Below are 13,269 nucleotides of genomic sequence, written 5' to 3'. Positions count from 1 at the left end.
CGACTCCTCAGATACTGAAGCAGTCCATGTTAAAATTCAACACGACCTGGACAACATCCATACTTGAGCTGACAAGTGGCAAGAAACATTTGTGCCAAGCTAGTGCCGAGCAATGACCATCTCCAACAACAGAGGGTCTAACCACTGCCCCTGGAATTACTACTGATTAGAAACTGAACTGGACTAGCCATATAAACACTGGCTACAAGAGCAGGTCAGAGACCCGGAATCCTATGGTCAGTAACTCGCCTCCTGACTACCCAAAGACTGTCCACCATTTACAAGGCACAAGTCAGGAGTGTAATGTAATACGTTCCATTTACCTAGATGAGTGCAGCTCATCAACACTCAAGAAGCGTGACACAATCCAGGACAAAGCAGCCCATTTCAGCCCGCTTTATTAGCACCCCATGCACAAACATTCCCGCCCTCCACCAACGACACATGGTGGCAGCTGTATTTCCATCCACAAGATGCACTGCAGGAATTCACTTAGTCTCATCAGGAAGCACTTTCCAAACCCACAACCACTACCATCTAGAAGGAACATAGTAGATACCTGGGAACAGTACCACCTGCAAGTTCCCGTCCAAGTCACTCACCATCCTGATTTGGAAATCTATTGCAGTTCCTTCACTGTCTTTGGGTCAAAATCCTGGAACTCCACCCCCCCCCCCCCCAACACCCCTAACAGCACTGTGGGTGCACCTACACATGGACTGCAGCGGTTCAAGAAAACTGTGCATCACCACCTTCTCAAGGGCATTAAGGATGGGCACCAAATGGCTGGCGTAGCCAACGATAGCCACATCCCGTGAAGAATTTTTAAAAAAATATATCCAAATGTACACTAATCTCCAAGTTCACCTTCTTGCCATGTTTGGTGAAGATGCTACTCCTTCCCCAAACTAGCCATTTTTCCACCTACATAAACCAATTCTGAGGGCTGCAAAGTGTTCTGCAAAACCAAGATCTGGAACTGTCCTTAAATGTGTAACCGCACATACAGAATGAAGGTTAACCTGGTCATAATTTGTAGAATGCTACAAATGCCTTTCGTACAAGTGAATTAGAGAAAGGAGTAAAATCACTATGGATTCCTGGACCACATCATTTGTATGTGTTGGGGTGTACATGCATATAGAAATACTCACATCCAGAGAAAACTGGGTGCAAAAAGGGAATGAACTAATCTCAGGATTTAGCACAATCTCTAGCTCCCATAGGTAAGAACCCCCAACATTTCCAACCAGCGAACATATATGTGCTGTATCAAGCAACTCACCACAAGCACACGATTAGTTAGGATCTCATTGGGAGGATCGTTACTGCAAAAGAGAAAAAAAGGAACACGCTGATATTATTAGAGTTGTGAATGAATATTGGTCGGTTAAGGACAACATAATGCAAGATCCATGACTGAAATTTTATGAACTAGAATATTAACCAACAAACGCCAAAGTTTCCTCGCTATAACATTATTGAACAACACTGACTGAAGACAATCCGAGAAAAGATTTGAAGTGGAACAATAAAAAGATGGGGAGAAACAAATCACTGAAATTTTGTTTTAAATTTAAAGTGGCCAATTATTTTTCATTTCCAATTAAGGGGCAATTTAGCGTGGCCAATCCACCTAACCAGCATATCTTTTGAGTTGCGGGGGTGAAACCCACGCAGACATGGGGAGAATGTGCAAACTCCACACGGACAGTGACCCAGGGCCGGGATTCAAACCCAGGACCTCAGTGCTGCAGTCCCAGTGCTAACCACTGCACCACATGCCGGCCCAGTGAACTTTTAATGTGCACCTTCCTCTAATTAGTTTTAGAGACCCTGTAGGAGGCCTATTTGTCTCCAAGTTGTGCATGGCAATTGGATACAGAGAATAGCAGCATTGGGCAGCACGGTAGCATTGTGAATAGCACAATTGCTTCACAGCTCCAGGGTCCCAGGTTCCATTCCGTCTTGGGTCACTGTCTGTGCGGAGTCTGCACATCCTCCCCGTGTGTGCGTGGGTTTCCTCCGGGTGCTCCGGTTTCCTCCCACAGTCCAAAGATGTGCAGGTTAGGTGGATTGGCCGTGCTAAATTGCCCTTAGTGTCCAAAATTGCCCTTCATATTGGGTGGGGGTTACTGGGTTATGGGGATAGAGTGGAGGTGTTGACCTTGGGTAGGGTGCTCTTTCCAAGAGCTGGTGCAGACTCGATGGGCCGAATGGCCTCCTTCTGCACTGTAAATTCTATGAAAACTCTATGAAACTCGAGGAAGGAACGAGTTGGAGATTGATCTCGTAAAGGACAAAGGAGATGTGAATCTGGATGCAAAACTGATTAACTTTCCACAGCACCTTCCCTACAAGTCCAGGAGTTGTAACACCGGCCCCTTAAGCCTACTTGTGGCAATAAGCAATTATTATTATTAATAACCTCCACCTCGGACCCCAAACACACCTTCCAGGTGAAAAAGCAATTTACTTATGTATCTTTGCATTTAGTATACTGCTAAATACAGATTTAACATAACTACTCACAATGCGGTCTCCTCTACAATAGGGAAACCAAAGGTTGGGTAACCACTTTGCACAGCACCTCCATTCAATTTGTAATCGCCTCCCCAAGCTGTCATTTTAATTCTCCAACCATGTGCACTCTGACGTTCCATTCACGTTTAAGGAACAGCACCTAATCTTTCAATTATGCCCTTTCCAGTCTTCTAAATTCAACACTGAGTTCAACAACTTCAGATCAAAACATCTGCCTCTGTTTTGTCAGACGGGAGCTGTCGGTGATGATTCCACTATTTCCATTTTCACCTCTTATAGACACATCTTTTCTTTCTTTACATGTCCTGTCTTGTTTTATACAAGTATCCCTTGTGCCATTCAACCTCCTAACGTTTAGCAGGTCATTTCTTACCTCTGTACTTGCTCAAAATCTACATTTCTAACTTTTTTCCAGTTCTGGTGGAAGATCATTTTCCTGAAACATATAATTGTTTCTCACTCCACGGATACTACCTGGCCTACTGAGTATTTCCAGCATTTTTTGTTTATGCTTCAGCAGTATTTTGCTTTTGTTTTGGAATTTCCTTTTGAATTTGCTCTCAGGGTGGGCGAGGGTCTACCAAGTCTATATTTGTTATAAATGAAAACAGAAAATGATGGAAGTACTCAGCAGGTCAGGCAGCATCTGTGGTGAGACAAAGAGTTAACCTTTTGATGGTCTTTCATCAGCACTGGGACAGTTAGATGAGCATTAGGAAGAATCAGGATAACATATGTCCAACTTGCAGTTGTAATCCAGAGACTTGGTTGCTCTTTCCCCTCTCGGAGATAGAAGTCACAGTGTTGGAGCACGAAAGATTGGAGTTGTTGCATTACATGGTGTGGCTGACACTGCGCTGGTTTTGTAAAGGGCCACAGTATGGGTGGTAATCAGGCACTTTACAGTATTATGATGTTGAGCCTCTTGAGCATTTATTTAGCTTTGTATCATCACCAAATCTTAATACATTACTCTTGAATCTGTCTAAATCATTAATATAGATAGTAAATAGCTGGAGCCCCAGTACTGATCCTTGCGTCACTCCATTAGTTACAGATTGTTAACTTGAGAATGGCCCATTTATCCCCGCATCTTCTTTGTGTTTGTAAATCAATCCTTCTGTTATAACCTGCCTACTTACCATTGGCTGGGGACTAATGACAATCCCACAATCCTGTGGGAGTATGAGCTCCCCCAATGAGGGGGGCGGAGAAACCATTAGTAAACTCCTAGTATAAATAAAGCTGGCCAATTTAGGAATCAGCAGGAAGGAGTGTGCAGCAAGGGAAGTTGCTGCTGCTGCTGCTGCTGCTGCTGCTGCTGCTGCTGCTGCTGCTGCTGCTGCTGCTGCTGCTGCTGCTGCTGCTGCTGCTGCTGCATGCTATTGCAAATAAATGTTATTACTTTGTATCCTTAAAACTCGTGCTGGATTCTTCGTGGCCCTCACAAAACTGGCGACGAAGGTTAAAGTGAATAGCTGTCTACACTGCTGAAGCCACCTCCCTGGATTTTTGTTGGATACAGGTTGGAAGTTGTTTTCTATTATACCATTCCTCTGTACGGACGTTTGGATGTTTTTGATGCTGCGCTGGAACCAGTACACACAATGGATGCGTTACTATTTCCGGGCAAACAATATCACCGAAAACGAGCGCCAGGTGGTCATATTGTTCACCGCCTGCGGCCCGCATATGTTTGAGGTGATTAGGAGCCTTACGTACCCAGCTGCGCCGGACACCGAAACGTTTGATGAACTTGTGAATATAGTGGGGCAACATTTTAACCCAACCCCGTCCATGATAGTCCAGCGTTACCAGTTTAATACCGCTGAGAGGACTCCTGGAGAATCCCTTGCCGATTTTCTATCCAGGCTACGCAGGATTGCGGAGTACTGTGATTATGGTGAGACCTTGTCAGAAATGTTACGCGACCGTTTGGTTTGCGGTATTAACAATGCGGCCACCCAGAGAAAGTTGTTAGCTGAGCCAACATTGACTTTTCAACAGGCCATTCAAATAGTATTGTCCCGAGAGAGCGCAGAACGAGGAGTGCAGGAGCTACAGGGAATGGAAGTGCATGCCTTGGGGCGCAACCCCTTCCGTCCGAAAACGTCCCCCCCGCACTCCTGCGGTACCTTGGGCGAGGCAACGTCCGGACCGACGCCAGTGGCCGTCGGACATTCCTCCCCGAAGGGAGCCTTCTCCAGAACCAATGGATGAGGAGCCATGTCCGTGTCAGATTTGTAGGCGCCGACCCCGTCGCGGACGGCGGTCCTGGGGGCGCCAGAGGTGCCGTCGTTCCGACCAAAACTGGGACCAGCCCAGGGGCTGTAACTGAGACCAGCCCAGGAGCCGTACCTTCCATGTGGACGAACCTGCGGCGACTACTCCTGAGGACGTGGAGACGGAGGACGACTGCCTGCAGTTGCATTGTGTGGCAGCTCCCCGTGTGGCCCCCATTAAGGTGACAGTATGGGTCAATGGCCACCCGCTTGAGATGGAGTTGGACACTGGCCCAGCGGTCTCCGTGATCGCCCAGAGGACATTCGACCGCATCAAGCAGGGTATACAGACCCTTACATTAACCGACTCACAGGCCAGATTGGCCACCTACATGGGGGAACAACTGGACACTGCAGGAACTACAATGACCCCTGTTGTTTATGGACGCCAGGAGGGGCGTTTCCCACTTATCATGGTGCGCGGCCATGGGTCCAGCCTGTTGGGTCGGGACTGGTTGCGCCATTTGCGGTTGCAATGGCAGCATATCCTCCAAACAGTTTCTGAAGGGTTGACTGAGGTGCTAGGACGATACCCAGATGTATTCCAGCCTGGTTTGGGGAAAATAAAAGGGGCCGTAGCCCGTATCCAAGTCGAACCAGGAGCCACGCTGCCCTATTTCCGGGCGCGCCGGTGTCTTACGCCTTGCTCGAGAAGGTAGAAGGGGAGCTCACTCGTTTGGAGAGTTTGGGTATTATCAGGCCCGTCCATTTTGCTGACTGGGCAGCACCAATTGTACCTGTAATGAAGCCAGATGCCACAGTTCGCTTGTGTGGCGACTATAAACTTAGTGAATACGGCTTCCCGACTCGACCGATATCCAATGCCTCGCATAGAGGATCTCTACGCGAAGCTTGCAGGTGGACTCTCGTTCACAAAATTAGATATGAGTCACGCCAACCTGCAGTTGGAGCTGGGCCCTGCCTCCCGACCATATGTAACGATTAATACACACCGGGGCCTGTATGAATATACACGGTTGCCCTTTGGCGTATCCTCTGCCTGCGCAATTTTTCAACGTGTTATGGAGGGCATTTTGAGAGGTTTACCACGTGTTGCTGTCTACTTGGATGACGTTTTGATTACAGGGACGCCTTTCGGAGGCTGGAGTCCGTTTACGTCGCACAAAGTGCGTATTTCAGGCAAAGGAAGTAGTCTACCTAGGTTATCGGGTGGACCGCGAAGGTTTGCACCCCGTCGCAGAGAAGGTGCGTGCAATTCAACATGCCCCCGCCCCGACTGACACTTTGCATCTTTGTTCTTTTCTTGGTCTCGTAAACTGTTACGGGAAGTTCCTCCCCAATCTGGCAACTACGCTGGCCCCTTTGCACCTTCTGCTAAAGAAAAATCACACCTGGGTTTGGGGTCAGCCGCAAGAAACTGCTTTCCGGCGGGTAAAGCAACAATTGTCGTCGTCTGGGTTACTAACCCACTATGATCCTGGAAAGCCTTTGCTCATCACATGTGATGCATCCCCGTATTGTATTGGGGCCGTCCTGTCCCACAAGATGGAGAACGGGGCCGAGCGACCGATAGCTTTCGCCTCCCGCACATTGACTGCAGCGGAGAAAAAGTACGCGCAGATCGAGGAGGGCCTGGCAGTGGTTTTTGCGGTGAAACGCTTCCACCAGTACGTGTATGGCCGCCATTTCACTATCGTGACTGATCATAAGCCACTGCTGGGACTTTTCAGAGAGGATAACCCAATACCGCCCATTGCTTCCGCATGGATCCAGCGCTGGGCTTTGTTGCTTGCTGCATACGAGTATTCTCTGGAGCACAAACCAGGTACGCAGATAGCAAATGCCGACGCACTGAGCCGATTGCCTTTATCAACCGGCCCCATGTCGACCCCCACGACCGGTGAGGTGGTTGCAACCCTAAATTTTATGGACACCTTGCCTGTCACGGCATCCGTGAGTGGACCCAGACGGAGCCAGTCCTGTCAAAGGTTCGGCACATAGTCCTGTATGGTGGGCAGCATAGACAGCTCCCAGGCGAGTTGTGGGCATTTTCCTCCAAGCTGTCAGAATTCAGCGTGGAAGACGGCATCCTCTTGTGGGGGACGCGTGTGATTGTCCCGGAAAAAGGACAGGAGCTGATACTAAGAGACTTGCGCAATGGGCATCCAGGTGTGACCAAAATGAAAATGTTGGCCCGGAGTTATGTCTGGTGGCCAGGCCTCGACACCGACATTGAGAAGGTGGCCCAAAACTGCTCCATTTGCCAGGAGCATCAGAAGCTTCCGCCGGCCGCGCCCCTACATCACTGGGAATGGCCAGGGCGGCCTTGGGCACTCTTGCATGCAGATTTCGCAGGCCTTTTCAAGGATCCATGTTCCTTCTATTAATTGACGCCCAGTCTAAATGGCTAGAGGTGCATAAGATGCAGGGGACAACGTCCTGCGCAACAATTGAAAAGATGCGTTTGTCATTTAGTACGCATGGCCTCCCCGAGGTGCTGGTCATGGATAACGGCACTCCAGTCATGAGGAGTTTGCGAGGTTCACGAAGATGAACAGCATACGCCATATCCACACTGCCCCTTACCACCCGGCTTCAAATGGGTTGGCAGAGCGCGCAGTGCACATTCAAAGAGGCCTAAAGAAGCAGTCTTCCGGATCAATGGACACGAGACTGGCTCGCTTTTTGTTTACGTATAGGACCACCCCCCATGCGGTGACTGGGTAGCTCCCGCAGAACTCCTAATGGGCCGGAGACTTCGCACCCACCTTCGTATGGTTTTCCCGGACATTGGCACAAAAGTACGCCGCACACAAGAACGGCAGGGGCAGGGATTTTCTCGGCATCGGCCGATTCGGCAGTTTGCGCCCGGTGACCCAGTGTTCGTTCGGAATTTTGCTGGTGGTGCCCAGTGGGTTCCTGGTGTAATCTTTCGCCGAACGGGCCCAATATCTTACCAGGTGCAAGCCCAAGGTCGTCTCCAGCGCAAACATGTAGACCACATTCGGTCCAGAAGACTATCCCCTCAAAAGATTCCCCGCACCCGGAGCTCATTTCTACAGCTGCAGAGACAAGGGACGGTAGTCCTCACAATCTTCCACTGATGCCTCATTCGAAGCCTGCGCAGGTCATTACAGAACCGAATGGAGATAGAGACGCTGACATGACGGAGGCAGCAGACTCTGACTCGAGATGGAGACACCGGATGCATCAGAGGGGGAATCCTCGGGTCCACGGCCGTGGATGTACAACCGTTGCGCCGTTCATCACGGAAGCGCCGGTCTCCGTCTCGTTACACGCCGCCTGATCCAGCGTCGCGTGCAAATGGTGTCCGGCCTGCGGCAAAGCGAGTCCGACGCCCTCCTTCGCCAGGGTCTTCGGTGGATTCCTTGGACTTTGGGGGGGGGGGGGGGGGGGAGGGATGTTATAACCTGCCTACTTACCATTGGCTGGGGGCTAATGACAATCCCACAATCCTGTGGGAGTATGAGCTTCCCCAATGAGGGGGGGGGCGGAGAAACCATTAGTAAACTCCTAGTATAAATAAAGCTGGCCAGTTTAGGAACCAGCAGGAAGGAGTGTGCAGCAAGGGAAGTTGCTGCTGCTGTTATAATATATATATATATATATATATATATATATATATGTTATTGTAAATAAATGTTATTACTTTGTATCCTTAAAACTCGTGCTGGATTCTTCGTGGCCCTCACAAAACCTTCATTTGTACTAGTACATTACCCACAACTCTATGCACCTCCATCTTGTGCACTGACGTTTTGGGTGGCAACTTACGGAATGCCCTCTGAAAATTCAAGAATACGACATCTACTTTCTCCCGTTTATCTACCCTACTAGTTCTAGTCTCAGAAGACTCATACGAATTTGGCAAGCACAAATTCCTTTTCGTAAAACCATGCTGACATTTCTGATCATATTATGATTTTCGAAGTGCATTGTTAAGACTTATTTAATATTAAGTTCAGCATTTGCCTGACAACTGATGTCAGGATAACAGTTCCCGGTTTACTCTCTCCTTCCTTGAATAGTGGTGCAACATTTTCTAATGTCCAATCCAGTTCTAGAATGTTCGGGAATTTTGGAAAATCGTAATCAGTAACTCGACAGCTACCTCTTTTAGAACCCTAGCATGTAGGCAATTAAGTAATTGGTAAATTAAGTAAATTCTCCTGTGCTTTTCCTCTGTTAATATTAATTACCGCAAGTTCCTCATTCTTAGGAGCCCCTTGGCTAGTCTCTATTACTAGTCCTCCACAATGAAGCCACACACAAAATATTTGTTCAAGGTATCTGCCACTTCCTCATTTCCCACAAACATTTTTTTTGTGTCTGCCTCTAAGGAAATACTCACTTTAGCTACTCTTCTCCTTTTTATACACATGCAAACGTTCATACAATCTTTTTTTATTCTTAGCTTGTTTACTGTTTCTATTTTTCTTCGCCATTTTTCAACTTTTTGGTTGCCCTTTGGCGATTTCTAAAACTCTCCCAATCCTCACATTAACCACTATTCTTTACAACATTCGAACCATAACTGCCTTCCTTTAGTCAGCTTCAGTTCTAACCATTGGAGGATTCTTCCCCCCAATCACTTCAACTCCTATTTAACTCATTTCAGTGAGTTCCCAAGTGCTATATACTTGGTCGTTCGCTGACTTTATGTTAAGGACAGCTACTCCCACTTCTGTTATCAGCACTTGTATCCACATCTGGATCAGGTCCAGTGGTCCAGTGGCTTTGGTGAAATCTGATCATCAAATTTTCTTTTTCTTTTTAAAAAAAAAAAAAAAAAATTGAGTTCCCAAGTGCTACATACTTGGTCGTTCATTGACTTTATGTTGAGGACAGCTACTGTTGCTAACTTTTGGTTGGTTCAATTGGCTCTGTATTATAACCTTTGCGCTCGAGTCGCCAGGTATCTTTGATACCGCCACGTAGTTCAAGTTCAAGTAATGATCAATAGCTCAATACACCAATTAGTAAGATTCAAATCAAAGCACATTTATTATACACAGTAATCGCTACTCATGCATAAATTCTACTTCTAAGCTACTTCTACAACTAACAGGCCTATACTTAGGTTCGGACTGGCCCACCAGGTCAGGGGAACAAATGGCCTTTCGTTCGGGTTCTGAGTCTGCGGGATTCAAAGTTGGTACGGACTGGTAGTTAGGAGCGCCTATCTCGTAGCGAGCGTTGACTTAAAACTTACGGGCTCTTGGCGGCAGCTGAACCGGTCACTCAAGGGTTGGTTCGCATTGCTGAGTGACCCGGTCAAGAAGGACGATTTGAACTTGGGGGCTTAACTTATAGTCCCCAGGGCTTCCCGCCTTTCGGGGCGGACCCTGTACCTGGTTCCAAGTGATTGGACTTCGTTCCAATCGCTTGGTTCGATTTCTCCAATACTGGAGCGGTTCCCTGATCGATGGGCAGTCTTGAGGTGTTCGTTAACCTCTTTTGTGTTGACTCCTGCTGACGCCGAGGAGTCTGGCTTGGCCTTGTTTATCTCAATGTTCGACTGTTCCCGGAGATCGCTCATTAGTATGTAGATGGCTGCTACATTATTATGCAGATGGCTGCTTGTATCTATGCTGTCTGGGCTTTTGCAGAGTTTAATACACAGTAAACTTGCACCTGCTAGTTTCTGCCTCTGTTGGCTGAATTTCCCTTCAGCCTTTGCTGGTCTCCATTTTACGTCGGGAATTGGCCAACCTAGGTGGCTACACTACTCCCACTTCTGTTATCAGTTCTTGTATCCACATCTGGCTCAAGTCTAGTGATCCAGTGGCCTTGGTGAAATCTGATCTGAGCATCAATTTTTTTTTTCTTTAAATTTTTATTTTTTAAAAAGAGTACCAATTCGTTTTTTCCAATTAAGGGGCAATTTAGTGTGGCCAATCCACCTACCCTGCACATTTTTGGGTTGTGGGGCGAAACCCATGCAAACACGGGGAGAATGTGCAAACTCCACATGGACAGTGACCCAGAGCCGGGATCAAACCTGGGACGCCAGCCGCCGTAAGGCAGCAATGCTAACCACTGCGCCACCGTGCTGCCTCTGATCTGAGCATCAATAAGCGGGTTACCGATGGGAAGGTGTCACTGGTGACACTTGAAATATTTTTCCATTACTCAGTTGATAATTGGAAGAAGGTTGACAAGTTAATTGGTTGGTGTGATTTGTCCTGCTATTTTTGTGAAAAAGATATAGTTGGGCAATTTTTCCAACATACATGTATCGACCCACTAGTACACAGGTCTTCAGCTAGTTCTTAGGCTACACTATTCAAAATAATCTGCCGCTTCTTAAATGACATGAACATTGGAATCTACGACAAATGGAATGGCTTTGAAAACAAACAGTTTAAAAAGGGCTAATAAATTGAATGACATGCTGTGTAAGACCGGAACTGGAAACAGGCCCCTCTCTCTTTCCTGGCTGCCGCCACCATGTTCTACAAACGATATGTGGAGATTGGCCACGTGGCCTACATCACCTTTGGCTATCAGCAGGTCTGGCAGCATCTGTAGGGAGAGAAGAGCTAATGTTTCGAGTCCAGATGATCCTTTGTCAAAGGTCATCTGGACTCAAAACGTTAGCTCTTTTCTCTCCCTACAGATGCTGCGAGACGTGAGATTTTCCAGCATTTTCTCTTTGGTTTCAGATTCCAGCATCCGCAGTAATTTGCTTTAAACCTTTGGCTATCACGCTAGCAAACTGGTGCCGATTGATGATATTGACCAGAACAGCGCACTGATGGATGGCCCTTGCAGACTGCAGAGACAAGCAATGCCATTTAAATGTATGCAGCTCACTGAATTCAAGATTCAAATACCACAGTGTCCGCCACAAGTCTGTGAAAGCTGCTTAGGAAAAGGGGAAAATCACAGAGAAATGAGAATCCATCCACTGGGCAAAGAAAATTAAAGCCCGTGCAAAGGGAGCCATAACAACAGACTTTGATTGCTACAAGGTCATGAAGGCCAAGAAAGTGAGAAACAAAATCATCAAGCATGATTTGTCAAAGCTGCAGAAGGAAGCCAGCAAGAAAGCATAAATGTTTGTTGTGTAAACAAACAAAATAAACTTCATAACAGAAAAAAAATTGAATATTTGTCCTTTGAAAAGAAAGTTTTAAAAATGGCAGATATATTGAATGACATAGAACATACAGTGCAGAAGGAGGCCATTCGGCCCATCGAGTCTGCACTAACCCACTTAAGCCCTCACATTCACCCTATCCCCGTAACCCAATAACATGTGTCCTAGTCTTGGGGCACTGTCTGTGTGGAGTCTGCACATTCTCCCCGTGTCTGTGTGGTGCTCCAGTTTCCTCCCACAAGTCCCGAAAGATGTGCTGTTAGGTGTATTGGACATTCTGAATTCTCCGAACAGGCGTCGGAGGGTGGCAACTAGGGGCTTTTGATTATAACTTCATTGCAGTGTTAATGTAAGCCTACTTGTGACAACAATAAAGATTATTATTATTAAGTTCCCGAATTGCCGTAATTTCAATGCTCACCATTTTTCCAAATAAAACTCCACTTCTAGTTGCTCATCATCCTGAAAGAAACAGGTTAAATGTAATGAGAATCCATTTATTAATTTTACTGTCTAATCCTGCATTAAGCTTACAATCTGATTGCTTTTATTTTAGTTTATATGGCTTTCAAAAATATCGCACAGGAGACTGAATGATGCCCTCTATCTCAGGAACATGGGTTTAAAATCAGGAACAAGAGGGAGCCAATTAGCCCTTCAAGCATGCGCTGTTTCAATGATATATCATAGAATTTACAGGACAGATCCACTGCCATAATTCCGTATATCATAGAATTTACAGGACAGATCCACTGCCATAATTCCGTACACCTATCTTTTCTCCATGTTCCTTAAACCAAATCTATCTATCTAATTTTTACACTTAATTTATCTCGCATCAGTTGCCACTCGCAGAAGAGAGTTCCAAATCTCTACCATCTTTTTCCCAAGAGACTCTCCAAACAACGGAAATAGTTTAAAAAGCAGAAAATGCGAGGGGGGGGGGGGGGGGATGGAGGAGGAGGAGGAAGGAATCAAAATGGTGAACAGGTTTCATGGTCCGAAGTTGGTGAACCCGATGTTAAGTCCATAAGGCTGTAAAGTGCCCAATATGAAGGTGAGACGCTGTTCCTCCAGTTTATGTTGGGCTTCACTGGAACATTGTTGCTCAGAGCATGTCAGTGTTACGTAGGCAACTCTTATATCATATTACAGTCCTGTGAACTATCGTCTTGAGTTCTCCTTTTACAAAAAAGCGGTTTGTTGAGTTGTTGTTGTACTCTTTAAACATTCATGGCACAGACTACTTCTGTACATAGAAAGGGAACACCAGAGGTTCAATCGCAGCAAAATGGATGCCTCACCTTCAGGTTTATGGTAGTCTTCAAATCATGTCCAAGTTCAATTTTCCCAATGTCG

At 46.7% G+C, this 13,269-nt stretch overlaps 1 protein-coding gene and 1 pseudogene across 1 annotated transcript in view; one reads left to right on the top strand and one right to left on the bottom strand.

Annotated features, from left to right (window-relative positions):
• Positions 1-13,269, bottom strand: part of LOC140407206 (cytosolic phospholipase A2 zeta-like) — a 345,625-nt gene that overhangs the window by 161,707 nt on the left and 170,649 nt on the right. The window contains exons 12-14 of the mRNA XM_072494873.1: positions 13,215-13,268; positions 12,332-12,372; positions 1,286-1,328 (exon numbers count right to left, since the gene is read on the bottom strand). Coding sequence (XP_072350974.1) covers positions 1,286-1,328; positions 12,332-12,372; positions 13,215-13,268 — 138 coding nt within the window. The remainder of the gene's footprint in view (positions 1-1,285; positions 1,329-12,331; positions 12,373-13,214; position 13,269) is intronic.
• LOC140398274 (large ribosomal subunit protein eL14-like) lies at positions 11,259-11,866 on the top strand (annotated as a pseudogene).

This window comes from Scyliorhinus torazame, chromosome 2 (genome assembly GCF_047496885.1).
Source record: "Scyliorhinus torazame isolate Kashiwa2021f chromosome 2, sScyTor2.1, whole genome shotgun sequence".
Classification (NCBI taxonomy): domain Eukaryota; kingdom Metazoa; phylum Chordata; class Chondrichthyes; order Carcharhiniformes; family Scyliorhinidae; genus Scyliorhinus; species Scyliorhinus torazame.
This window is presented reverse-complemented; position numbering and strand designations above follow the sequence as displayed.